The sequence below is a fragment of the Trichechus manatus genome, unplaced genomic scaffold (assembly GCF_000243295.1).
Source record: "Trichechus manatus latirostris isolate Lorelei unplaced genomic scaffold, TriManLat1.0 scaffold00272, whole genome shotgun sequence".
In the NCBI taxonomy this organism is placed as follows: domain Eukaryota; kingdom Metazoa; phylum Chordata; class Mammalia; order Sirenia; family Trichechidae; genus Trichechus; species Trichechus manatus.
In genome coordinates, this window is record NW_004444208.1 from 218,582 (window position 1) to 245,035 (window position 26,454).

A 26,454-nucleotide genomic window follows, 5' to 3' on the forward strand; every position below is an offset into this window, starting at 1 on the left:
GTCTCTCTGAACCTCAGTCTCCTTATCAGGGGACTAGTGGACAGTAACCCCGTCAGGAGGGAGAAGAGTGATAGCGTTACAGAGGTCTAGGGCTGCTACAACTTCCTAGCGTTAACTTATTACCCAGGCTCCTACTGTGTTCTGTTTCTTTGAGAGGAAGGGAAAGGATTTTTTTTTTTTTTTTTAATTAGTATGAGGTGAGTTATATAGTTCTCAACCCTTATGAAGTTCTGGATGAGTGCAAAAGAGTAAAATATCTCATTGCCTTATCATAGCAATCCTTCCTGGGTGAGTCCAATCTACACAGCTCTTCTGAGGATCGATGAAGAGAATATAGATGGAAGCACTTTAAAAAGTATACATTCGAATACAAACATAAAGAAATAAAAATTATTATTATTATAGCAGAAAATCATAGGAGCCTGTGCTAGCCTGAGTCACTTAATTAGATGGGCAGCTTTCAGAAGCCCACAAGTCCTGGGCTTACTGTGCTTGTGGTCGAGCTGATGCTCCTAAACAGGAGACAGCGAAGCTGAGGACCAGCCGGGCCCCAGGGATGGCAGATGTTTAATCACAGGGGACCCCAGTATGGGCACAGCTGCTCAGTGACTGATACCCAGGCAGAGGTGGGTGATTTATCTGGAGCGAAGGGAACCTCTGTGTTCAGAAAGAGCGCAGGCTTTAGAGTAGACTGACCCCTTCAAACCCTCACTCTGCCATCACTAGCTTAGTGACTTACTCTCCCTGAGCCTCAGTTTCCTCATCTGCACACAGGGATAACAACACCTGCCTCGTGGGGTTGATGATAAAATTAAACGAGATAAAGTGTGTCAGGCATGGAACCCAGGGCAGGCACTCACTAAGTGTTCAGTAAATGGCAGCAGTATCAATACCTAGTACCCCGATTGGGGCCAGGACGGATGAGGGAATGGCCTCCCTCCCCCTCAGCAGGTGTTTAGGTTCAGAGGGCATATGACAGGTTGCCCTTTTGCCGGAGCCCACTGCCTGTCACCATGATATTGGCCTTCCTCAATTCTGGAATCATGGGATTCCAGCATGGGGCAACGGGATACGGAAGACAGCCCCTTTGTCTGACTCAGCTCCACATACATGAGCTTTCATGCTTCTCAAAAAGGGGAGGATCCGACCCACTAATACCCACTCACACCAACCTGAGTTCCAGAAAAAAAGGGAGTACCTTGTACTTCTCCTTTACCTCCAGCCCACTCCAACTTGGTGCCCAGAAGGAAACCAGGAACTCTAGAACCTTCCCACAACACTGGTCACTACGTAGAAGACTTTCAACTAAGGCAGGGTGCGCCTGGATGCCAATCATGGGGATTTAGTTATCAAAAAGGCCTCATTCCAATACCTACAGGGCATGGCAGAATGAGAGGCAGCGGGGACAGTAACACTGCTGACGTTCTATACATTATTTATTTGTCTATCCCCCTACGGTAGAAGGTCGGCTCTAGAAGGGAAGGAGTTTTTGTCTGTTTTGTGCACTCCATATCCAAAGTGCCCAGACCAGGTCTGGCACATGCTAGGTGATCAGCCAATATGGGCTGAGTGGACGTAAGCGGAATCCCCAGTTACCTGGTTTCGTTTTTCATCCTCCAGCCATCGCGACACTTGTGAAACCAGAGCTCCCGGCCAGGGGATATGCTGGTATTCTCGGGGTCTTCTGCACAAAAAGCCAATCTAGGAGGAAAAAGAAACCGCCGATGTAGCCGAACATCTCAGAGGGAGTACACGGCTGTGCATCAGCCAGACAGTGTTTTCTGGATTAGAGGTGGATAGAGCAAAGAGTAAAGAGACGTTTTCATTGTGCCACACCCTGACTTAGGAACCTGCAGACCTCCGCATCACTACTACAAGGACTAAACTGTCTCGCTTCGAAGTCATCCATAATTCAGAACATCTAGCTCAATTGGCATAACACAGTTTATAAAGAAAATGTTCTACATTCTGCCATGGTGAGTAGCACCTGGGGTTTTAAAAGCCTGTGAGCGGCCATCTAAGATACTCCACTGGTCTCATCCCTTCGGGAACAAGGGAGAATGAAGGAAACAAGGTACAAGGAAAAGATTAGTCCAAAGGACTAATGGACCACATCTACCACAGCCTCCAACAGACTGAGTCCAGTACAGCTAGATGGTGCCTGGCTACCACCTCTGACTGCTCTGACCGGGATCACAACAGAGGGTCCCAGACAGAGCTGGAGGAAAATGTAGAACAAAATTCTAACTCACAAAAGAAGACCAGATTTACTGGCCTGACAGAGACTGGAGAAACCCCAAGAGTATGGCCCCTGGACACCTTTTTAGCTCAGTAATGAAGTCACTCCTGAGGTTCACCATTCAGCCAAAGATTAGACAGGCCCATAAAACAAAACGAGACTAACGGGGCACAACAGTCCAGGTACAAAGACTAGAAGGCAGGCGGGGACAGGAAAGCTGGTAATAGGGAACCCAAGGTTGAGAAGGGACAGTGTTGACATGTCGTGGGGTTGTTAACCATTGTCATAAGGCAATATGTGTACTAACTGTTTAATGAGAAACTATTTGTTCTGTAAACATTCATCTAAGGTACAATAAAAAAAATTAAAATTAAAAAAAACAGTCATCCATAATTCAGCCTCCTGCAGCCTTGAAGCACACCTCTTGCACCTTCTCCCTTCTGTCCATCCAAAAGGCTCTGTCTTTTAAAGCCAAAGCCTCTCTCAAGCCTCATGAATCTCACCCTCCCTTGACTTCTCAATTTAGTAAAAAACTATATCCATATATTAACGTTGCTTTTGTGATTGTTGTTACTTCTTATGTCATGGAGTTAATACTGAACGTTTTGTTGTGTTTTAAAATGTTATACGCCGCATCGAATTGCTCATTGATTCCTATGTCTGTGGTTAATGCCTCCGCTAGACCATAAATTCCTCGAACGCAGGAACGCAAGTTCGCTGTACTATAAAATCACTCGCTGTCGAGTTGCTTCCGACTCATGGCAGCGCCAGGTGTGTCAGAGTAGAACTGCATCCATGGGGTTTTTGATGGATAAGTTTTCAGAAGTAGCTCACTAGGCCTTTCTTCCGAGGTGGCTCTGGGTGGACTCGAACCTCCCAACTTTCAATTAGCTGCCGACCACGTTAACTGTTTGCACCACTCATGGACTCCTCCCTATAATAGGGAGCTCCATAAATACGCACTGATAAGATTAATTGGCGCTCAGCTTCAAGTCAAAATCAAAGATTTAGCAGATGGACAACCAAGATCATTAGAAATCATCAAGGGTCTAACAACCTTTTCAACTATAACTTAAGTCCAAGCCCAGCCGGGCTGCCTGTGCCTCTGTGGGGTGATTAGCCTGACCAAGAAATACGTGAGCACCTGACCCCGATGCTGACTAGCAGGACAAAAGCCACTTTCAGAACAGCTTTAAGACCCTTTCCCAGGAGGCCGATAGGGCCCATAACATATAAATAAGTGACCTACCTCACTCACCATCAGGAAATGCAACTTAAAACAACTAATTCACACCCAACAAACAGAATGGCAAGAATGTCTGGGGAAAGGGAACTCTCTTACCCGGTTGCCAAAATTGAAAAAATTGGCCTCCGACCACTTTGGAGAGGGATTTAATAATATCTAGCCGAGTTTGGGAGCCCTGGTGGTGCAGTGGTTAAGAGTCTGGCTACTAACCAAAAGGTCGGCAGTTCAAATCCACCAGCCACTCTTGGAAACCCTACAGGGCAGTTCTACTCTGTCCTATAGGGTCACTATGAGTCGGAATGAACTCAAGACAATGGGTTTGGTTTTTTTTTAAGTCAAGTTGGTGGAGTCCCTGAGCGGCACAAACGGTTAAGTGCTTGGCTACTAACCAAAAGGTTGGCAGTTTGAATCCACCCAGAAGTGCCTCTACTTCTGAAAGATCACAGCCATTGAAAACCCTATGGAGCGTAGTTCTACTCCAAAATATATGGAAGTCACCGTGAGTCGGAATCTATTCGATGGCAACTGGTAGTCAAGTTGGAAAATACATACAGCCCAGCAATTCCACTTTTTGGTATACATTCCCCCAAAGAAGCCCTCACACACGTGCACAAGGAAAATGTAAAAGGAGGTTCATCTCAGCACTATATAACTGCAAAAATGTAGAAACAACTTAAATATTCAGCAGAAGAATGATAAAACTATAGTTTCCTTGTACAAGAAGATTTACATACAGGAGTTAACTATGAATACACTAGATCTGTATGTATTGGACAAATCATATTGGAAAAACAATGTTGAATTAAAAAAAGCAATTTGTAAAATGATATGTCCTCTCATCTACAGTTCAGAAGCATCCAGAACATTTTTATGCATTGTTTATGGATACAAACAGAAGTTGTTGTTGCTAACTGTTGTCAAGTTGAGACTGACACATGGCAACCCCACATATGCAGAATAGAACTGCTCCATAGGGTTTTCAAGGCTGTGATCTTTCAGAAAAGCAGATCACCAGGCCTGTCTTCTGAGGCACCTCTGAGTGGGTTTGAACTGCCAACCTTTCGGCTAATAGTTGAGTGCTGGACTATGCCACCCAGTGACTCCTCAAACAAAAACCACTAAAGGTATAAAAACACGAAGGAAGGAAACACACTAAATCAGAATACTGGATTAGTTACATTTGTTTTGAAAGACGGTGAGGGATAGGACAAGGACGTGGCAGAAAGGGGCTTCACTATATCTATAATGTTTTAGTAAAACGTTTTTTTTTTTTAAAGTTTCTTATCTGAAACCAATATGCAAAAGTGCTTACATGTGTTAATTCTCAGCGGTGGCTTAATGGGTGTTCATTATACTCAGAATATTTTATAAAGATAATCTTTGTAGCACCACAACCATAGGCATGGGTTGCACTTACAAGAATCAAGAGAAGTAAAAGGATACACAATTATCCAGATCAGAGGCTTGGTACTAACAGCTCCCCCCATCTGGCATACAGGTGTCTAGACGAATCCCTCAACAAGGGACACAGGCCTCCCTCTGCTGCCACAGGCTCATCATAGATGGTGGATGCACACTGGACACAGGAAGACTGGTAAAGGAGCAAGTGTCAGACCAGGTGCAAAGAGGTTGGGGCTGCTTCATACCCACTTGCCAAGGCTGGCAGTGAACTGTCAGAGACCTGCTGAAGCACTCAGCAGAGGAAAGCCTCCTCTTTTGGTAAAGGTCTCAAAGCTTCCCTGGCTTTGTGCCCTCCCTGGTTCCCGCTGAGAAAGCCCCTCGTCAGAGAGTCCCAGCACTGGAGAGGACTGATATATGAAGGTCTGGATCTTCCATGCCAGGCTTGGAGTTAATTCTTTCACGCCAGGCAGAGGGAAGCTGCCAGCTGGCATGTGACAGAGAATTCAATTTAGGACCCCAGTCCCATGTCCTTGCCTCAGAGACCCTGAAGGAGGGATATAATAATGACCCTGGGGAAACCACATCCTCCCACAGACCTCAGCTGCCCAGGGCAAGCTGAGGACTCCCTGGATGGGACTTTGGTTTGCTCTGGAAAAAAGCAAACAAAGCCCTTTGGTTGCATGGCCCCACCGTAAACTGATCAACAAGGAGGCACTCCTAAAAAGCCCTGTTCAGGAAAAGAGCTCCTTCCTCCAAGCCAACACTTGCCTCAACAAACGGAACAAGGGCTGGATTTCAGCCCCCTTACCCACCCTTGGAGCCCTGGTGGCACAGTGGTTAAGAGCTCAGCTGCTAATTAAAAGGTCAGCAGTTCAAATCCACCAGCCATTCCTTGGAAACCCTATGGGGAAGTTCTACTCTATCCTATAGGGTCACTAGGAGTCAGAATCGACTCGACGGTGATGGGTTTGGTTTGGTTTGGGTACCCACCCCTCAGGAGCCCTTGTGGCGCTGTGGTTAGGCGCTTGACTGCTAACAAAAAGGTCACTGGTTCAAACCCACCAGCCGCTCTGTGACAGAAAAATGTGGCAGTCTGCTTTGGTGAAGATTTTGGCCTTGGAAACACTATGGGGCAGTTCTACTTTGTCTTACAGGGTCACCGTGAGTCAGAACGAACTCTACAGCAACAGATTTGGGTTTACCCCCTCTCTCTGACGAGGGCCAGTGATCAGTGCACGAGCTGCTCAGCAGCTCACAGCAGCCTTGCCCCAGTGTTTGAGGTTTGCCTGTGTGCTCTCGGTGCATGCTTAGACAGAAAGGACAGGGCAGAGGACCTCGCTTGCTGCTCCCTCTTCACACGAGATAGAAGTTACTTACTTCTGCTGGGTTTCCCCAGACTTGACCCGGATGTGTCTGATATTCAGCTCCGGTGAGGGACTGCGGGGTTGAGACAGGTAGCTTCGAAGCTCCCTCCACAGGCTGTACCAGGACTGAGATGTCCCCTTCCAGGTGAGTTTGATCTTCAAGAGGTCACCTAAGTCCTCTTCGGTGTAGACCAGGAAGGTGTTGGTGGCATTCAGGCCGATCTGCTCTACTCTACAAGGTGAGAAAGAAGCCTGTCCCACTCTCCTGCACACACAAGCTTTCACCCTCGTCCTGCTGATATAACGTGGAGGGTCCACATTGGGCGATGCCCCAGAGAAACGGGCATGAGGTCCCTCCCCCACCTGGACCCTCCATGCCCCACCAGCAGGATCAGGGTGGAAGCTCATGAGTGCGCCACGCTGACAGAGAGATAAGTGCCCACAGCACCCAGGTATCTTATTCCAACCATTCTTGTGCAACTCCCCATTCATGCTACTTCTTGGGGGACAAGACCAAAAAGCAGAAATGAGAATGCACAAAGAAGTCACATCTCCAGTAGACAAGTGTTCCTCTCAGCCCACAGGCATCTGTCACCCTCTGAACTAGCCCCTCACTGTTGTCGCTCTCACTTGGCACTTGACGTGGCCTGCCTCGCCCCATTCGTGAGTGTGTGTGTCCGCATCTGCTCTCCTCATTAGACACAGAGTCCTGAGAGGCAGGTAGCTGGTGGACATTTCCTCACAATCCCAACATCACTTGGCATCGTGCTTGCAGGCGCTCAACAAATATACACAGATTACTCTGTACCCCTCCCACAGCCAGATCACTAGAAAGGTCCAAGGAAGATATTTATGAAGTTCCAAATCTCTCAGCACCTCAAGTGTCAGGTGGAACCTGAAATGAGGCACCAGTTTCTGCCCAGCTGATCCCAGTGGCTTCTCATGCGGCTGAGTCATCCAGGAGCCTCCCTCTGAGTCAGGGGCTGGATGAGTGCACAGCCGGGAGGGAGAGGAGCACCGCTGAAGCAGCTAGACCCACCCAGCTCCTCCCCAGGCACTGGGCCCATACTCTCCTGCACTTGCTCGCGGCTCACGTGCCCTCTCTTGTTCCCAAACCAGAGTGCTCTCAGTCCTAAACCCAGCAAAGGAAATTGTGACTCACATTTCCAAAGGCAGAGTCTGGGAATCCGCACTGGTGCCATATAGGGTAACGTAAAAAGTGGGCTCAATTTCTCCTGTGTTCTTGTAGCTGAAGATGTGGACTTTCATCTGATAATGGTAGACTGCAGGGAAAGCAGAGCAAAGACATTTGTGGGGCTTGCTTGTCACCAGCACACTGAGGATTTAGGGACTGATGTCCTTTTTGTTCAGCACAGTCTCCAGCCCCCTCTGGACCAATTCTGTCCAATGGCATAAGACTGAACTGCAGTGTAGAAGAAGGAGCCTCGAACTTGGGGGTTGGGAGACCATTTGGGGATTCTGGCCTGGGCACCTTATACCTGCATGAACCTCTCTGAGCCTCAACTTCCTCATACATAAAATAATACCCATAAAACCTCATGGCTTTATAACGTGTTACAAAAACATAATATATCATTTGGATCCCCTGCTCTCCCTATCTCAGATTTGTTGTGACGATCAAATGAAAATACAAATATGAACAGCTTTGAAGTGTTAAATGCAAGATAGAAATGTAAGGTATTGATACTGTGATCATGGAGTGATGTTTCACATGACAAAAGTTATCCCCACCATTTATTTTTAACAATTAAGTTTCCTACGTGTGTGCAATGCAGTGATTTGATTGGGCAGTCACTGTGCTGGGCCACTCCCCTGGGCTGGGATTCGCCCTGTTCTGCAACACAGGTATTACCCATTACCTGCTGCTGTGGAGTCGATTCCGACTCACAGGGACCCTACAGGACAGAGTAGAACTGCCCCATAGGGTTTCCAAGGCTGTAATCTTTACAGAAGCAGACTGCCACATCTTTCTCCTGCGGAGCAGCTGGTGGGTTCCAACTGCCAACCTCTCAGTTAGCAGCCAAGTGCTTAACCACTGTGCCACAAGGGTTCCTTCAACATGGTACTGTATTAAGAAGGAGGAAAAAGACTAAGGCCCTTCCTCAGGGACACTTCAGGGACTGAAGCTTACCTCTGAAAGGCATGCCTGCCCGGGTTTTAAGGTACATTTTGCTGTTCCTCTTGTTCCTCATTTTCTTGGCATTGTAGCCAATACTGTTACAGCGGTTCTTCCGGCAGCTGAGACAGATGCCCTTTTTGAATCGATCCGAGTCCGTGCACTGGAACGCGAAGCTTGGCTTATCCTGGTTCAGCAGGGAGTCAACAAAGAGGTGCACAGCCCGCTCGTGTTCACACTTCATCACCTCTGTGATGGCTGGGGGAGGAGGAAAGAGAACATGGAGGGTGAGCACCTCCCAATCATCTGACTGCTTAGTCCGTCAATCAGCACTGTATGCCTGCTCAGTGAGAGCTCTTTTTTAAAATTATTATTATTGTGGTAAAAATAAATTTAACAAAACATTTGCCAATTCAGCAATTCTTACATGTACAATTCAGTGACACTGATTATGTTCAACATGTTATGCAACCACCACCACTATCCTTTTCCAAATTATTCCACCACCATTAACAGAAACTCAGTCCCTTCTAAACGATGGCAGTGATAGCTGTTTTTATTGCTGCTGTTAGTATTCTTGTTTGTGTAATTCTTAATACATGCCCAGCACTGGGATAGACTCCTAGACAAATGTAAGGTCATTCCCAGCACTTACCTGCTTACTCTCTAGGTGGCAAGACAGCACTAACACACACAAAGCAACAACAAACAAGAATGCGAGCATAGTAAGTGCTAAATAGGGTGATGCGGACCAGATGTGTGGTAGGAGTCCTAACTCACTACGTCCTGATAGAGTTGTGCAGTCACAAAACACTAGAAATGGATCAGATGCCAAACACCTCCTAGTCCAGGGATCAGCAAACTATGGCCAGCAGGCTAGCCACCTGTTTTTATAAATAAAGTTTTACTGGAACATAGCCATGCTCATTTGTTTATGGGATTGTCTGTGGCTGCTTTCATGCCTCAACAGCAGAGTGGGGCAGTTGAAACAGACTGTATGGTCTGCGAAGCCTAAAATATTTACTACCTGATCCTTTCCTTAAATGTTTGCTAATCTCATTTTAGTCCAATCCCTTCAATTATAAATTGAAACTCAAAGGTCTATAGAGGTGAAGGGCTTTGCTCAATAAGCGCAATATGCCTATTCAGTGAGAGCTCTTTTTTTTTTTTATTACTGCGGTCATACAGATATCTGGTTGCAAAGTCAGAAGTATAATTTAGATTTTTCTGGCCCCTGGTACATCATTAAGGAGCCCTGGTGGTGCAGTGGTTATTAAGGTGCTCGGCTGCTAACTGAAAGGTTGGTGGTTTGAAACCACCAGCCGCTCCACAGGAGAAAGATGTGGCAGTCTGCTTCTGCAAAGATTTACAGCCTTGGAAAGCCTGTGTGGCAGCTCTACTCTGTCCTGTAGGGTCTCTGTGAGTTGGAATTGACTCAAGGGCAACAAGTTTGGGTTTTTTTTGTTTGTTTGTTTGGTGTATCATTATTTCTTATAATCAGGGGCTAAGGCCAATAGTTTATGTAAATTCTGAGGCCTTAAGAAAAATTTTGCAAAGCTAATCCTATCCCTTCCTCAGTGGCACCACCAGCCTCAAGAAATACCATCATCCCATACCTTCCCATCCAATGATCTCCAAACCCTGCAGGAGCTCTTAGACATCAATCACCTTGGGAGAGGGGAGCAGTCTTAAGACTAAGTGACAGAGTGGGACATCCAAAGGACAGAGCATCAGAGTGGAGAGACCCAACTAGGAAATGATGCCAGGATCCAAGGCAGTGAGAGAATGAGAGACCTCAAAAAGGATTGGTCACATGGAGCTCCACATCAGTTTCAGCAGCAAATTCAGTTCGTCTCAAGTCTGCTCAGGCACTCAGAATATAAACTATAACTGAATGGAGAAACCATCTTGGTTTTACTTCTTTAAAATATTGGTCAAAAATTATAGTGTATCCATGTTATAGAACGTTACGCAGCGTTTAACAAGGATAAGGTAAGTGGTTCTATGTAACCTCACGTGTGAGAATGTCCATAATATATTATGACTAAAAAAAGGTAGTTGTAGAATGTTGTGATGAAGATCTCACTTTTGAAAAATGTAATTACACACATATATATGTAAAGTCGCAAAGAAAAAAGACTGGAAGGATACACACAGAATTACTTATACTGGTTACCTTTGAGGAGTGAAAATTGGGATGGGGTGAGAGGTGAGGGGGTATTTGACTTTTTGCTTTATATAATTCTATATTGCTTGATTTTCTGCAACAAAAAAGCATGAAAAAGCAGGGTAAAGACCGCAGGCTTGTAGAAGACAAGGACTTTCAAACACAGTGTTTGAGAGCAATTGGGTGGGAGAGAGGTGGTAGTAAGTACTGAAATGAATGTTGTTGGGAGCACTAACAGCTCTGGCTGGTTGAAGAGATGTGATAACTGGGCCAAACCTCCACATGAAGCAGAAAAGAAGGAACTCACTTCCATATACAATTGATCCCAAGACGTCGTTGAGTCCACAGCCTGGCTGGAAGTCACCCCCGTTGGGGTAGATGTCAATATGTCCCACGGGCATCTGAATCCCGATGCTCAAGCCAAAGGAGCGCGTGTAGGTGTGGAGGACGTCCACAAAGTCTGCGTCATCAGGGGAGAGCCTTTTGTGGATGTCCACCCCTTCAAACATGGGCCCAGCAGGATCCAAACCTGCAGTGAGAAGGGAGAGCCAATACGGCCACCTCAGGCACACCAAACAAATGGGGCCTTAGTTAAACTCAGTGTGTACAGAAAGAAGACAGCCTCTGAGCCTGGGAACCAAGCCATGGAAGGCCTGGTGTCTGCTGCCGAGTAACTGATGCTCTCTTTCAACCCCTTCACATATCCTGACACCTCAGCTAACTCAGTAAACTGGCCATAAGTTTCACAAAGACACACAGCTCTGACAAACCCCAGACTGTTAGAACTGGAGCAGTTCTAGAAAGAAGTTGGGCTGCCTAAAACTAGGCCGTCTGTCCCATTCATCCTGCCACTGAGAGTCTTCCACAGCCTCAATTTTAGTAGAAGTTTTAAAGAATAACTGTGCTGCCTGCACCTTTCTGGAGAGAGAGATCGGTCTCCTCAAACTGAACTACCGGTATTTGTATTTGGACTTGTTCTTCACATTCCTTTGTTATGAGTCAGGTGAAGGGATAAAATGTTGAGACAGGGGCTTACATCAGACACACTGAGAACCCACACCCCAGGCCTCAGAGTGGCTTTATTTTGCAGCCACAACGAGAAAACCTTTTTGCTTCCAAACTCCCTGCACGGACCAGGCAAGTAGCGCTGTGCAGAGTACTCGTTCTCACCTTTGAAACTGCATAAGTATCACTGGAGAGTATGCTAAAAATTCAGTCCCCTATGTAGCTACAACAACTCTGGAAGTTCACACAAGAACCTGATTACCTGTGTGTGTGTGTATGTGTGTGTGTGTCTGTGTGTCTGTGTGTCTGTGTGTGTGCACACGCACTGGGGGAAAAGGTGGGGAAGGGAACCACTCCAGGTAGCAGCAACAGTAACAGACTTCTCACCATCTTTTAATTTTGGAACCACATAAATGTAAAACTATTCAAAAAAAGAACTTGCAAAGCATAAAATGTAGATTGCCAAGTCCCTGGCCCTCTCGAGCTTCTGGCTGGTGGGTCTGGTGTGGAGCCCAGAAATCTACATTGCTCCCCAGGTGATACAAAAAGTAGGTGGTCTGTGCACCAGATTTTGAAAACCTTCTCTGAGCTTCAGTAGCATCTATAAAATGGAAACTGAAGGCCTTAATTCACACAGTTCATGTGAGATATTAAGAGATTAAGTGCTGTCAGTGTAAAAATATTAGCTACTATTACCAAGCCCAACTAATTACGGGAACTGGGCTTATCCCAGCCTGGAAGCCTCTTTGCCCTAAAGGCAGAGAGAGGACCTGGACGAAGTTAAGAAATGATGAGTGGCAAGGGAAGGCAGTCTACTCAGTCTAGAACAGTGGTTCTCAACTGAAAGTGATTTTTGTCTCGCAGGGGACAATTGGCAATGTCTGGAGACATTTTTTGGTTGTCACAATTAGGAGGAAGCTACTGGAATCTAATGGGTAGAGGCCAGGAATACCGCTAAATATCCTACAACTCATAAGGCAGTTCCCATAACTAAGCTTTATCAGGCCCAAACTGTCAATAGGGTCGAGGTTGAGAAATCCTGGTGGAAACACCAAGGCAGGAAGAGGATATGACCAAGAACTGAGTCATGAAAGGAAAAAATGGGAAAATAACCTGTTCACCAGACCCCAGCCCAGTAGGATCAGGGAGCGAACTGGGAGGCTTGCTGGGGGTAATTTTGGAATAAACAAAAGCAGAGCTACTGCCTACAGTGGGCAGTAAACTTGTGAAACTCATTACTCCTGAGAGCTGGTGGAGACCGAAACGTTGAAGAACTGTTAGAACAAGATTCTAGAAATTTGTGTATGACCAAGGTAGAAAGGGAGTCTAGGTTGCTTGCGGGTTCATGCTTAGTGCAGCCACAAAATATAGATGGTAAAAAGCAGTGTCCTTTCTCAACGGCCCTGAATGACCTGTTCTGGAGGCTGCAAGGACCACAGTACTGACACAAGTGGCCTCTCCCTGCCTCTCACATGTCCCCTGGAAGAAAAAAAAAAAGAGAGAAAAGAGAACATTCTGCTTTGCAACCAACACAAGAGAGGAACTCTCTGCTTGGTGTGAACAAAGGTCTCCACCAGACAGTCAGTGCCATGGAAACCAGGCTGCACTGGAGGAATGCAGGCAGTGGACAGGCCTTCTCAACAGGCCAGCTGGCGGGCAGGCTGAGTGGGATTGGGGAGCCCTGCCTTCACTCACGGGCCTGGCCCAGCCTGCACTGGTTTGACTGTCCCTGACACACACCCTTGGCCCACAGACTCTGGGGGAAAGTGACACAATTCACTTTCTAACTAGGAATGGGAGAGAGAACTTGTGTTGTTGTTGTGTGCTGTCATGTCTACTTCCAAGGCTATAATCTTTACAGAAGGAGCCCTGGTGGCTCAGTGGTGAAGCGCTTGGCTTAATCTTCCATAAAGATTTACAGCCTTGGAAACCCTATGGTGGTATTTCTATTCTGTCCTGTAGGGTTGCTATGAGTCAGAATTGACTCAATGGCAATGGGTTTGGTTATTTTGGTAATCTTTACAGAAGCAGACTGCCACATCTTTCTCCCGTGGAGCAGCTGGTGGGTTCGAACTGCTGACCTTTCGGTTAGCAGTCCAGAGCTTAACCACTGAGCCACCAGGGCTCCGAGAAAGAACTTAACTCCTCCAAAAAAAAGAAAGATGAAGAACTACCTCCTCCTTCCATTCCATCCTAGGCTCCTCCCAAAAGTGCTCTGTCCAGCAAATGGAACATGCGTCCACACACACATATGTGCACGTGTGCACACACACACACATGCAGGAACAACCTCTAAGGCTGTGCATTCTGGGCTGGCAAAGCAGAGCTTACTGAACTTCAACACTACCTTACCTCCACATACAGAAGAGAGGCAGCATGCTGTAGTGGTTAGATATGTGGCTCTGGAACCTGATACCTGGGTTCAAATCCCAGCTCATCTACTTACAGGGTGCAAGACTTTGAGCCCATTATTTAACTGCTGAGTCCTAATCTTCCCATCTATAAAATGAGGCCCAAAAGACCCCTTTTGCAGTGTTGCTATGATATGTAGAGATAGCATAAAGTAACTGTCATACATTAGGTAACACCTAGCCCAGAGCCTGGACACAATTCATATTTGTTGAATGAACAAATGAATTTGCTTATTTATTATAACTCACTAGACACTGGTTTAATCAGAAATGCATGACCTCTTCCCTAGCACAGCACAGACTTCTCTCAGAAGCCTAAGAGGGAAATTAAATAAAGTAAAACTCTAGCAAGCCCCAGTCCACAGCCCTCTGACCCAAGCAAAACTGGGGTTTTCCCAGCCAGCCCAGGGCTAAGGACACCCTGCCGCCTCTGCCTAGCTGCATCACTGGCTTCGGGATCCCCTGCAAACTGCAGCCTTCTGGTCCTTTAACTAGTCGGAACCACCAGGTTCACGGGCACGTGGGAAGTCAGCCAGCTGAGGAGAGAAGAGGGTGCACAAACCTCCCCCATCAGACATGCACAACAGCATGTGTCAGGTGAGCCAAATACCCTCTGAGGTGCTGCTTGGCAACCAGACAGAGGCCACTCCTTCCTGTCGGGCTCACCCAGGCCCCTGCTCCAAAGAGAAAGGCCAGAGGGACGGGGCTGTGCTCAGGACTGGCAGCCCCAGGCTCTGCGCAGACAGCATAGAGCACTGATTAGCATTCTGTCCGGCTGCCCTGCCAGCCCCCGGGAGAGAAAGCAAAGCCTGCAGGTCAGCAGCTGCCACCCAAGCAGGCAGGAGGAAAGCACTGGAAAGCTCCTCACTAGCCCCATCTAACTTCAGATAAACATGGGGAAAGGGAGGGTCTGCAGTACGTCCTTGTCACCAACAACGCCATGGGCCCTGGGGCTCTGATGGGGGCCTCATGTGCACTGCAGTTTGGACATGACTGGCCCAGCTCTGAAGCCTCAGGCCTCTCATCTGGGGGATAGGAAGAGGTGCTCAGAGAATAGAACCCAGCGTGGCTGTGAGTTAACTGCTTTGCACCGGAAATGGGTTTACGAGCAGTCCTCTGTGACTATACAACCTCTGCTCACTTTGGAGCCAGTTCAGGCCCCGCAACCTTGGTAATCAAAAATAAAGCTCTCAAGCTAGGCTGAATCCTATTGTTGAATCTAAAGAAATGTCTGTGTATGTGTGTGCGTGTGTGTGTGTGTGTGCGTGCGTGTGTGCGCGTGTGTGTACGAGTTAGCCTAATTCAGCCTAACCAAAAGGTGGATGGTTTGAACAATTTGAGGAGAACTAGTCCCTGGGTGGAGCCCTGGTGGCTCACTGGTTAAGAGCTTGGCTGCGAACCAAAAGGTCAGCAGTTAAGTGCTCGACTACTAGCTGAAAGGTTGGCATTTTGAACTGACCCAGAGGTGCCTCAGAAGACAGGCCTGGCAATCTGCTTCCAAAAGGTCACAGCCTTGAAAACCCTGTAGAGCAGTTCTATACTGCACACGTAGGGTAGCCATGAGTTAGAATCGACTCAAGAGCAACTAACAACAACAATAAAACCTCACAAATATTTTTTTAAAAATCTACCCCACCAGCTTGTTGTTGAAGCCTGAAATTCCACGTCTACTCCATTATTCTTTAGCTAGGAATTCCTTTCTACCAGAGTCCTGTTTTAAAAGGAAAACCCTTCAGGGAAAGAAACTGATCCAATTTTTCCCCCTAGGTGACTGAGTGTCTTGGGTGTGAGAGGGAAACCAGGGGTGAACACAAATAAAAGAATACTGGAAGGAGGATAAAATTTCAGGACAACAAAGTCACCATTTTTTTTTAGCCTAGAGGAAGCTCTGTGAATGTATTTGAGGGGGCCCAAAAATGGGAAAGAGAACTTTAGTTTTCACGGCCATTAAATGATTTAATCCAAACTCTCACATTAAAAGCTCACTAAAGGTTTATGATGATCAGCTCAATTTTCTATTGACCACATGGATACCAGCATCAGAAAGTTCTCTTTAACGACAAAGTTTAACCACCCATTCTAAACAGGTAATTAGCACCATTAAACATGCCACTGAAGCATCAGAAAGAGGCAGTTGGTGGATAAAATAGAAATCAGAGGCAGAATCCAAATGAGAATCCACCACTTATTCTTTACCCTTGAGGCCTTGCAGTATCATAAGCGGAGACTTGGAGTGAACTTCCAGAAGCTTGGAGGCCAGGGTTCCACCTTAGCTTTGGTCATTAGTTATTAGCTGTGTCTCAGGTTCCTCACCTCTGAAATGAGGGAGCTGGACTAGATCAGTGGTTTTCAAACTGTTCCCTGGTGCTCTGGGAACTCTCCCAGGGGAGAGGAAGGCACAAACTGGCATGGCTAACCAGAAACCAAAACCAGTTGCTATTGAGCTGTGACCCCGTGTGCATCAGAGTAGGGTTTTCAATGGCTGATTTTTTGGAAGTAGATTGCCAGGCCTTTCTTTCAAGGCACCTCTGGGTGGACTCGAACTTCCAACCTTTTGGTTTTTCGCTATGTGCATTAACCTTCTGCACCACCCAAGGACTCCAGCATGGCAAACACTACCCGCCATAGACCCAGATTCAACAGAACATCCTCTTCCACCTGTTTCATATATTAGAGTCCCACTCAAGCTCAATCTGAAAAAAAGGTTTTGTGACTGAAGAGAACGTATGAAAGACTCTGGATTAGATGTTCTCACAGGTCTCTTCCAAAGCTAACGTTCTATGACTCACTCATGCCACCTCATTTAGGCATACTCTGGTTCAGAAAAACCAGGTTGTCGGAGAAGCTGAGGGGGCTCAGGGACCACCGGCGGTGAGTGGAGGAAACAGAACTTACCCGTGATTCTGCCCACTGTTCCTTTCACAAAGTTGCCAGCATACCCGGCAACGTGCGCTCCAAGGCTGTAGCCAATCAAGTGAACACTCCCAAGAGAAAAGTCATCCTTTCCCTGCAGGAAGTCACAAAAGTATATGTCGTGAAGAGTGCAATGGTGGGCCCACAGGGTGAGCAAGAATTGAACAATTCATCATAACGGAGGAGCAGACGCAGGAGCTGTGGGCACAGAGACTTCCCAGGGGCACTGCGGGCAATGCCGCATGAATGGCTGACAGCCAGATAAGGGAAGGTCAGAAGGAATTGGTACACTTCAAATGCCAAGAGCTGGATACTTGACCTTTCTCCTACATGTGTTCTGTTCTTTCTCGCAGTATCTAAGGGGGAAGGGAGAGGCTGTGTCGTGTGGAGGTCAAAACCACCAGACTCACTGAGGACTGAAGTGCCTGCCACAGCCTGCAGCAGTACACTCCCTGCCCACTCTGTTAGGCCATGACCTCCACCCTGGTACCAGTAGCTGCCAATCTCCTCACTACTAGCCCACCTGGGACCCCAGAGTTGAAGCACCATACCCTGACAGGGCACTTAGCTGGTGGAGAGTAAAGCAGGGGGCTTTTGGCCCCATGGCTCAGAGACAAAGCTCTACAACACAACTTCAGCAGAAGACTCAGAGGCTGATCAAGAATCCTGACCAGACTGTAGCCAGAATTCACCATATTCCATGGAAAGGCTAGAATTGTCCAGGTAATCAGGTCACTTTGCTAGTGTACCCCCTAACCCCAAGTAAATCCACTGATCTCAGGTAAATCATTAACCTATAAAAAGTCAATTTAAGACCTCAAGGTCTGTTTTCCACACTTAATATTTTCAGTGAGTTATTCGGCTGTGTCTGTTTTAATCAACCCCCTCTCCTACCCCTCGGAACAGTTAATATCTAGCCACTCTTCCCAGGTAAGAGCAGACTTCAGTAGGTATTTCAGATTACAAACCAGTCCTGGCTTTTGGCCATTCCAACCAAACTAAGGGCATCAGTTTCTAAAATCAACAAGTAGTGACCCATCAGGCAAATGTTCTTACAGGAAATTAAGTAACGGGAGAAATCCAAAGATATCACGATAATGGAAAGACTCTCTAAAAGTCCCAGCTTTCAAGCATTTCAAGTAATACTTAATTCAGTAAAAATTTTAATCCCAAAGATTTTGATCAGCCTCCTAAAGTTCACTATAGCAGAGTCTGGCCAGTATTTCTTAAGAAGGTTTGGTTTTGAGATCGCGCTTATGAAAAACGCCTCCCTTTAATCCCCAGTTACCTGTAACCAGTTGAGCATCGTTGCAATGCTGTGGCCCACCACCCTGCTGTTATTGACGGCATCCGTGTAAAGCTGGTGGGCCAGGGGAAGCCAGTCAACCACCACCACATTGGCGTCTTTCTCCCTTGTCTGAAGAGCTGACACAAGTTTGTGCAGCCAATTTTCTAACAAGCCACTCATCTGCAGAGAAAAGAGGAAAGCGTTTCCTGATGCTTCTTCTAGGTTTCGGAAATCCTAATGCATTTCAGAAATCCTAATGAATATGGAACTCAGTTTCGTAGCCCTCTCCCCAGCCAGATTTCAGAACCTTCACCTTGGGTGTTCAAGGGCCAAACATTTGCACGTGATCAGGGCCAGCCACAGGCAGAATTGCTGCAGGGGTGTTTGTCTTCCATCGCTCTTTACAGCCCCAGTTTTTCACATCAAAACTCTCATAATTGATGCCCAATGCTCTTGGAGCCTACTGTCTGATAGGGCTACTATGAGATGTGAACCCATACAAATGTGTCGGTGGTGATACTGGCATGAGGTTAGTCTGAGTCCCTGTCACAGTCAAGCAAATGACCTAGTCCATCATTCAAAGGCAGCTGAGAGGGTTGCCCTGGAGAATTAGCTTCTCTCATAGAGATACTTTCTCTTAGGCAAACACAGAGTTAAAAAATGTTTTCCACAACCCATCTCTGCCACCCCTCCTGACCCCAGAATAGGGAAGATCTGTCCCTGGAATCTCAAATTAGAACTCAGAACACATTTTCCCACAGAAACAAAGTTACCGATGGTGACTAGGTCCAGTTGTAAACTTACCCACAAGTACATTATGAGATAAATAGATTTTCTGTGCCTAGCCTGGGAACTCAAAAACACTTTAGAATCTTGTTTCTATGGGAAACTACTGTTCTAAGTTCCAAACAGATTATAAAAGAACTTTCCGGAATGCAATTCATTTGTAAGTCCTGGACAGTTTGCATTTGCATTTTGACAGGGCCCTTAAAAAGATCCAAGTGCGTGATTCTAATTGTAGGCTGTGGGATGAGGATGGCTGGACGTTAATCTTCCCTTCAATCACATTAGTAGGTTAAAGCCTATCTCCCCTAGGCACGGCTCCAACAGTTACTGACAGACCTAAAGATCCAGAAAGCACGTAACAGATATGAATTTCTCATCATTAAGAGGAGGAATGTCTCTTCCCAATTAGCCCAGGCAGGAACATGCTCACTTAATAGTGCCATTTTCCTACAAACCGTCATTCTATGAATGAACAAATCCCTTGCTGGTCAAAAGCTTCTGAAGCTGAGTGTTAAAGCCCTTTTTTGTTGAAGTTTGTCATGGGCCTTTCAATGTGAATTGCTCAGCTAGGGCACATAAAGAGCCTCCATGCCTTTAAAACTGGGCCATCTCTATGCAAACAGGAGGGCACCATGCCAATGGCGGCAAGCCATCCAGCCCAGCTGGTTCATCATCGCATCTCTGAGCCCGGCAAGCTGCTCTAGCTCAGCTTCGCTCTTACAGAGGGCTGGCTCCCGCAAGGCAGTGGTTGACCAACGTAATTAAGCATAATTAGAGGGGCCCTTAAGAGCTAGTAGAGCTGGGCTGCTGCCTTCAGGAGAGCCACTTTCTGAAAGCCGCCGTGTGCCAGCATTAAATACCACCCTGCTGGAGCCCAGTTTGCCCCCACAACACAGTGTTATTACATCCTTCACAGATGTCTGAAATACAAGCAGCCCACAGGAAGGGGGGTGGGATCTGAAAGCACCAGAATTCTTTTTAATTGAGCGAAACAAAGGAAATCAAATCCCATGTAAAGCTGCAGAGCTCCTTCCCCTGGGGCTCACCGTCCATCCATGAATGATGAAAAAGGTCTTTGCTGTTACGTTGAAACCACAGTCTTCTAACGACTGGTCGTGGCTGAGAGAGAGGTAGCATCCTTCATCCTCTGAGTCCTTTGAGGTGCGAAGGTTAAACCTCACAGAGGGCTTAGCAGCAACCTGTACATGTCTGGATTTGTGGAGCTCATCTGGGGAAAAAGAACGAAGTGTGGGTGCATCTACTGGGCTGGGTGGTGAGAGGTCTGGGGTCTAGTTCTGGCCCAACCTTAAGCAAATTACTTAATGCCCCTCGGTTTCAGTTTTTACATCTGCTGAATGAGGATAACATGTTCCCTCCTCAACTTCCAGAAGAACTATCAAGATACTGTAAAAGGAACATCTCATCTACACTTAAGAGTATTCATTACTCACTACTATTAATTATTATGACTGTAATAAATAGGTCTCATGCTTTTCTATCTTCTTACCTCCTTCCTTCTCTCAATTTCTTACTTTTAGAGCACAAGTCCTCCATTCTTTTCTTGAAATGCTTGGGACCAGTTGAGTTTTAAAATTCAGAATTTTCCAGATTTTAGAAAGGCATTACAATGCGTATATCCTATATTTTATAACACCTCCAGTGGGGTCTTGGGCATTCCCCATGAATTAAACACACCCATATTTCTGCAGGGAAATATATGACTACTCACATTCAAGGGCAAAATAAAGCCTCCTATCAGTTCAAGTCAGTTTTTGCTGCCAAATGAGTTCAACTCAGGTGAGGCCAGGTCTTGCTGCCAAACAAGTTACCAAACAAATTTCCCAATTTCCAGAGATTTTTGAATTCGAGGTAAGAAGATGTAGACCTGTTTGTTGTACACTGAGCTTCCCCTAATGTTCTCGTCTAGATTCCAGCATTTACTCCAAAGACCTCACGCATGTCAGTGTCTCTCACAGTACTGGATATGTGCCAGGCATTCATCTCGTTTGTTAAATGAATGACCGAAGCCATGGAGAGCCTCAGAAAAGCAGCAAAACCGCCCTTTCCAGCTCCACTGCTCCCAAAGCACAGTCGATGTCACCAATGGTCCCTGTGGTCTCTAACACTCGGAAGCTTCTGTCGTCACCACACTATCTGAGCCAGTCATGAATGGATCCCACCCAACACTCTTTCAGCCATTCCGGAAACTACTCACTTGATAACTGGCTAAGAAGTTGGAGTACCTGTCACTCAGCAATTGAGGGGAGGAAGGGAAGACAAAAATGACCATCCCAGGAGCTTAACCTATCCCACAATTAAGAAGCAAAAGGACAATTAAAAAAGAAGAAGAAACAAATGGAAAGAGACACCAGGGTGGTGAGTGGTGGGTGAAGAGTGGGAGGGAAAGAAAAAGAACGCACCAGATATACAACGGATAAGGGTCCAGAAAAATTCAGCTACACGCACGTGGGCTGACCTCAGGTTAGTCATCATGAAAGTAATGAACAAATACCGCCAACCGGTAGAAACTTGAACCATAAACGTAACTACTTAAACATCTCCCCAACTTTCACCAGATAGCCATTCATACAAGGACCAGATGGGGAAGTCTAGAAGAAAAGGTAAAAAAGTCAATTGGCTTATTAAGACAAATTGGTGATAAACCCACATATGGATATAAAAGGTTCACCACAGTTTCTGACTTTCTCTGACCCTGGAATTCTCTGGCTTCATTTCTACTACTTTCAACCTGACTCACGTTGACCTCAGGGATTTTATGATTATTCTTCACCCAGAAGTCCTTGTAGCTCACTCTCTCACATCCTGCAGTTCCTTGCTCAGTGGTCATCTTCTCAATGAGACCTTCCCTAATGACCATAGTAAAATTTCACCACCTTCCCCGCGCTCCAGCACTCCTTAACTTCCTCTTCTGCCTTATTTCTCTCCATAACACTGTTGTTAAGTGCCATCGAGCCAATTCCAACTCATAGCGACCTCATTTCACAGAGTAGAACTGCCACATAGGGTTTTCTAGGTTGTAATCTTTATGGGAGCAGATTGCCAGGTCTTTCCTCCTGTGGAACCACTGAGTGGATCAAAATCGCCAATCTTTCTGTTAACAGCCAAGCGCTTAACCCTTTTGCCCCCAGGGCTCCTTCCATAACGCTGACCACTCTTTATATATTTTAATTAGTTTGCTGTCTCTCTCCCCACCCCTGAAATGTAAGCTCCAAGAGGGCAGGGATTTTTGGGTTTCGTTTCCTCTGAATCTCCATCACCTAGAACAGGGCCTGGCACTAAACAGGCACGCAATAAACACTTTTTTTGAATGAATAAAATGGTCCACAAATAATGAGAATCACAGAACGTAGAAGTTGGAAGGAGCTTTAGCATTTTACAGGACAGGAGTGTCACACTGCTAGTTAGGACAAGAGTTGAGAACATATTAAGTACACCAAGGCTTTCCCATTCACTAAAATTAACCTCCCTCTTCACACATACATGTACATACAACAGCATTTGGTCCAACCTCAACAGAATAGTAGAAGATGAAATGATTGAGTGCAGTGTAGGGGCTCCCCATGACTTGATACTCAGCCTGGGTGACCCTACACACACTCCCTTCGGGGCACACTTCTTCCAGTTCCTCCGAGAATTCACAGACTGCCATACAGAAGCCAGAATAAAGAAAAGCTAGAAGCTCAGAAGAGAAGGGTGAAGAGGACTAGAAGGAGGCAGAGTGAAGAAAGGAAAGAGTGTTGGGAAAAAGGAGGCTGGTGACCGGGAGGAATAAGCCCAGAAGCTTCTTGGCACAAGTTACCCACCATAGCCTCCCTGCAAGCACTAATCAAACCAAAGCCAGCTACCCTGTAACCTTAATCTTCAAAAAGCCTGCACCAAGAATAAAGCAGGGGCTCCAGACTGCAGAGCTTTTTCCAACAACCTTCTTGCTGCTCAGATCTCTAGATTCAAAGACAAGAACAAGGTTTAAGAGCTGCTGGAAGGCACCCTGGCTTCTGGACAGCACCGATTAAGGAAACTAGATAATAGAGTAGGGAAGCTAGAGAGCGAGAGCGCGCGGGCCCTGCCAACAGCCTGTTGCCTCTTGGATGACTCGCGACGGGATGCCCTAACGAGAAGCGCTCGAGGAACAAGTGGACTTCAAGGCTGGAAAAGACGAGAGAATGGACAGGGCGGTGAAGGGGGCGGGGAGGAAGAAGCTTTTGCAGGAACGAGGAGGGACTGAAGAAAAGAGGGGCCCAGCAAACAGAAAAGAAGTGAGGGGAAAGTAAAAAATGCACGTTACCTTGCAGCCGTCCCTCTGCACCAACCCCTGCGGGGCTTCCCGCGGCAAAGCAACAAAGGACACTCCAGAGGCAGAGGAGAGAAAAGGTGCTTCTCATCCTTCCCCGCCACGCCCCCTCCCCTGAAACTGCAAACCAGAATCAAAACCCAAAAAACTGCCTCCGCGGTTTCCAGCAGTCTGCGCTGGGAGGACCAGAGTGGGCAGCCCTCTCTCCACCAGACGGTGGTGGGCCAGACAGCTGAAGGAGGGCGACAAGGAAGGGGAGGGTGGAAAAGGAAAACCTGGCTCAACCGAGGCGCTGGAAGGTGGGGGTGTGAAGGGCCTGAACCAGGTCTGCCCCCACCCTGCGCGCGGGGAAGCAGGCTAACCACTGTCACACCGCGAGCTCCCTGGCGAGGTCTTGTTTAAAGGATCGGAGTCATCTGACCCATCGCCAGATGGTGATTTGCATAATTTATTCCCGTCCCTAGACTCTGATTGGTCACACCTACGCTGACGTCCGCACCGAGACTCCCCAAAGTTTGAATGAAAGCTCTACACACCCAACGCATGGAGGCTCCGCACGTGCAGCCGCACTTCCTCCCTACCGGCTTCGCAGGCTACCGGGTCTCCCGCCACCCGCTTCCTCCTAGTGCCGCCCCCCAGGCCTCAGACCCACCGCACCCCCCTGCCGCCCCGCGGAGGTCATCTCCCCCAAACCCTGCGCCCGTTGGGGAAGCGATCCCTGGAGAAGAAAGATCATCCTCTCCAAGATGCAAAGCGATCCCTGTACCCTGGACCGAGTCGGATGGAGGAGAACCACCTGGTCACCCCTTTGGTCCCTTCTCCCTCCTCTCTCACCAGCGAGGCCAGGGACTGGTGCGGGAGCCAGGCGTAGAAGAGCGATCGGATAATACCCGAATAGAGCTAAGGTGCGGTGAGCTGTGGCCGGGTTTCAGCACAGACCCTACTCGGAGTCACCGCGCCGCCGCTCACTAGCTGCACAATTCCAGGCAAGCCACTAAACTTCTCCACGGCCATTCTCTGATCCGCAATGTGGGGATAACAGTTCCTGCCGCTTAGGGGTATTGGGAAAATTAACAAAGACAATGCATTGAAGTGCTTAGTGTGGTACCTGGCACGTGATGAGCGCTTTCTTACTAGGGGGACAGGGGACTAGAGCGATGCAAGCGACACTTCCCACAGGGAGCTTTGAACCGAGCTTGGGGTCTAAGGCGCCTGACTATCGCGGAATCCCCGCTGACTCGCAGGAACTACCTGTTGAGTGGAATCCATCAGTTTCTTCCTTTCTCTTCTCCATCATTTTTCCCCCTTCCTCTCCTTTCCCTCTACTGATCTGTGTCCCTGCTCCTTCCCTACGTCCCTCTCTTGCTCTGCCCGCCAGACCCCAGGGCTGAAAGCGCCTAGCGCCCGAGACCTTGGCCCAGAATCACGTCCCGCGCAGGGGAGCCGGGCTGAGCCGGGGCACCCTCCGGGCGGCGGCAGGGGTGGCCGCGGGGGAGTGGGGAGGCGGAGGGACGGTGAGTCTCAACAACTCCTAGAGACGCAGAGAGGGGTGGGAGAGGTAGAACCGGCCACTGCAGGGCTGCGCACTGCCACTCCCGCCTCGTTCCAGCCCGGAAGTGGCGACTGTGCCAGGCAGCACCCTTGACCGCTCTTAACCCCCGCCGGGCCGGGCCGGGCCGGGCCGGGTGGGGCGTAGGAAGCTGGTCCAGCCCCTGCCTAGGGAGGAAAGCGCGGGAGAGGCCCGGCGCCTGGTCCTCCCTAGTGTCGGAGACCTGTGTGGGGAAACCAGTCCGGAGCGAGCAGGTCCCTGCTGCCAGAGGAGCCCACTTTGTCCCTCCTAGGTGCTACAACTCCTTAACGAGAGGCAGGCTGACTTTCTTTTCTGAGTGTAAAATTCAATGCGCTTTATGAAAGAGGTAGTAAATGTCCCCAGATGTATTGCTTCCCTCCCCTCCCCCCCCTCCACTGACAAACGGTATGGACATAAGTCAAGTATCTTCATTCTAAAGACGGAAAAACTGAGGCATGGATACAGGCTGCAGGTTTGAAGGAAACCAAAAACCAAACCCGTTGCAGTGGAGTCAATTCCGACTCAAAGCGAGTCTGTAGGACAGAGTAGAACTCTGTAGGACAGAGCAGAACTGCCCCGTAGGGTTTGCAAGGAGCAACTGGTGAGTTGGAACTGCCAACCTTTTTGGTTAGCAGCGCAGCTCTTAAGCACTGCCCCACCAGGGCTCCTTCCTACAAACAGGTCTCTCCTCTTCTCTGGGTTTGATTTGGCCAGTTGGTCTCTGAATATGAGCCTTTGGCAACTTCGTCTCCATCTCTTCAGTGGCTCTGGATAGCGAACAACCTGTAAACATAAATTCCCTTTTCTGTTCTGAGCTACTCAAAGCCATAGTCCCTGGACAGTGTGGAGGACATGTCTAGGTGGCCATTGTCATAGTGGAGATCCCCTAGGGGAGCTAGATATTCCTGCAAAGTCCCTTATCCTGCCTGGGGTGGGGGCGGGGGGAGGGAGGGAATCCACATTCAACAATATCAACATCCACCTTTTAAACTGCTGAGGCTATGAAAGCATTTCCGTTCTACTCCTGGTTAGAGTGCCCTCCTGTGTCTTCATATTATAATATCATGTGAGAACTTGCAAAGGACACCGTGAAATTTTAATCACAGCATTACAGTAATGTATAGCATCAACTGTTACTTTTCATAGTTACTAAAAGAACCGTGAAGGGATCTGAGGAGCTTCCCGTGTGGAGAAACTCCCAGCTGGGGAATCTCAGCAGAAACTTCTGTTTGTGTTGGAGTTAAAATGTCAAAGTCTTGAGTTACCACAGTAGAGGACAGTGGTCATTCCTTTTGGTCACCCAGCATCTGAAGACCCTTCCAGTGTTAAGGAATGCCTCCCCCTCTTGTGAGAGGAGCCCACTTTGCATAAAGCCTGGCGCATAGAAAGAGCCCATTGTTTTGATGGGTACATGAATGAAGCATGTTGTGGATCTCCAAGAAAGAGGCAGAGTATTCAGCTTTTGCTACGTTGATTTGACCACAGAACCCTCTCCCCACAAAGAGTTTAATGAGGGATCCAAATTCTCCAGCAACACTGTTTGGAAAGCATTGGGTTAGGAACTGCAATCCCAGAGGAAGTTAACTGAGTCTCTCAGTTTAAAATCTCTCTGAAG

The 26,454-nt window shown here is 47.6% G+C and overlaps 1 protein-coding gene across 1 annotated transcript; it reads right to left on the reverse strand.

Annotated features, from left to right (window-relative positions):
• Positions 1-460: 460 nt before the first annotated feature.
• On the reverse strand, positions 461-23,360 carry LIPG (lipase G, endothelial type). The gene is made up of 10 exons (XM_012559570.1): positions 23,264-23,360; positions 20,004-20,185; positions 18,172-18,351; positions 16,866-16,977; positions 10,862-11,083; positions 8,403-8,645; positions 7,413-7,533; positions 6,264-6,482; positions 1,597-1,701; positions 461-512 (listed from the first exon to the last, which is right to left on the reverse strand). The coding sequence occupies exons 1-10, from the start codon at positions 23,358-23,360 to the stop codon at positions 461-463; spliced, it is 1,533 nt and encodes a 510-aa protein (XP_012415024.1).
• Between the last annotated feature and the right edge of the window lie 3,094 nt (positions 23,361-26,454).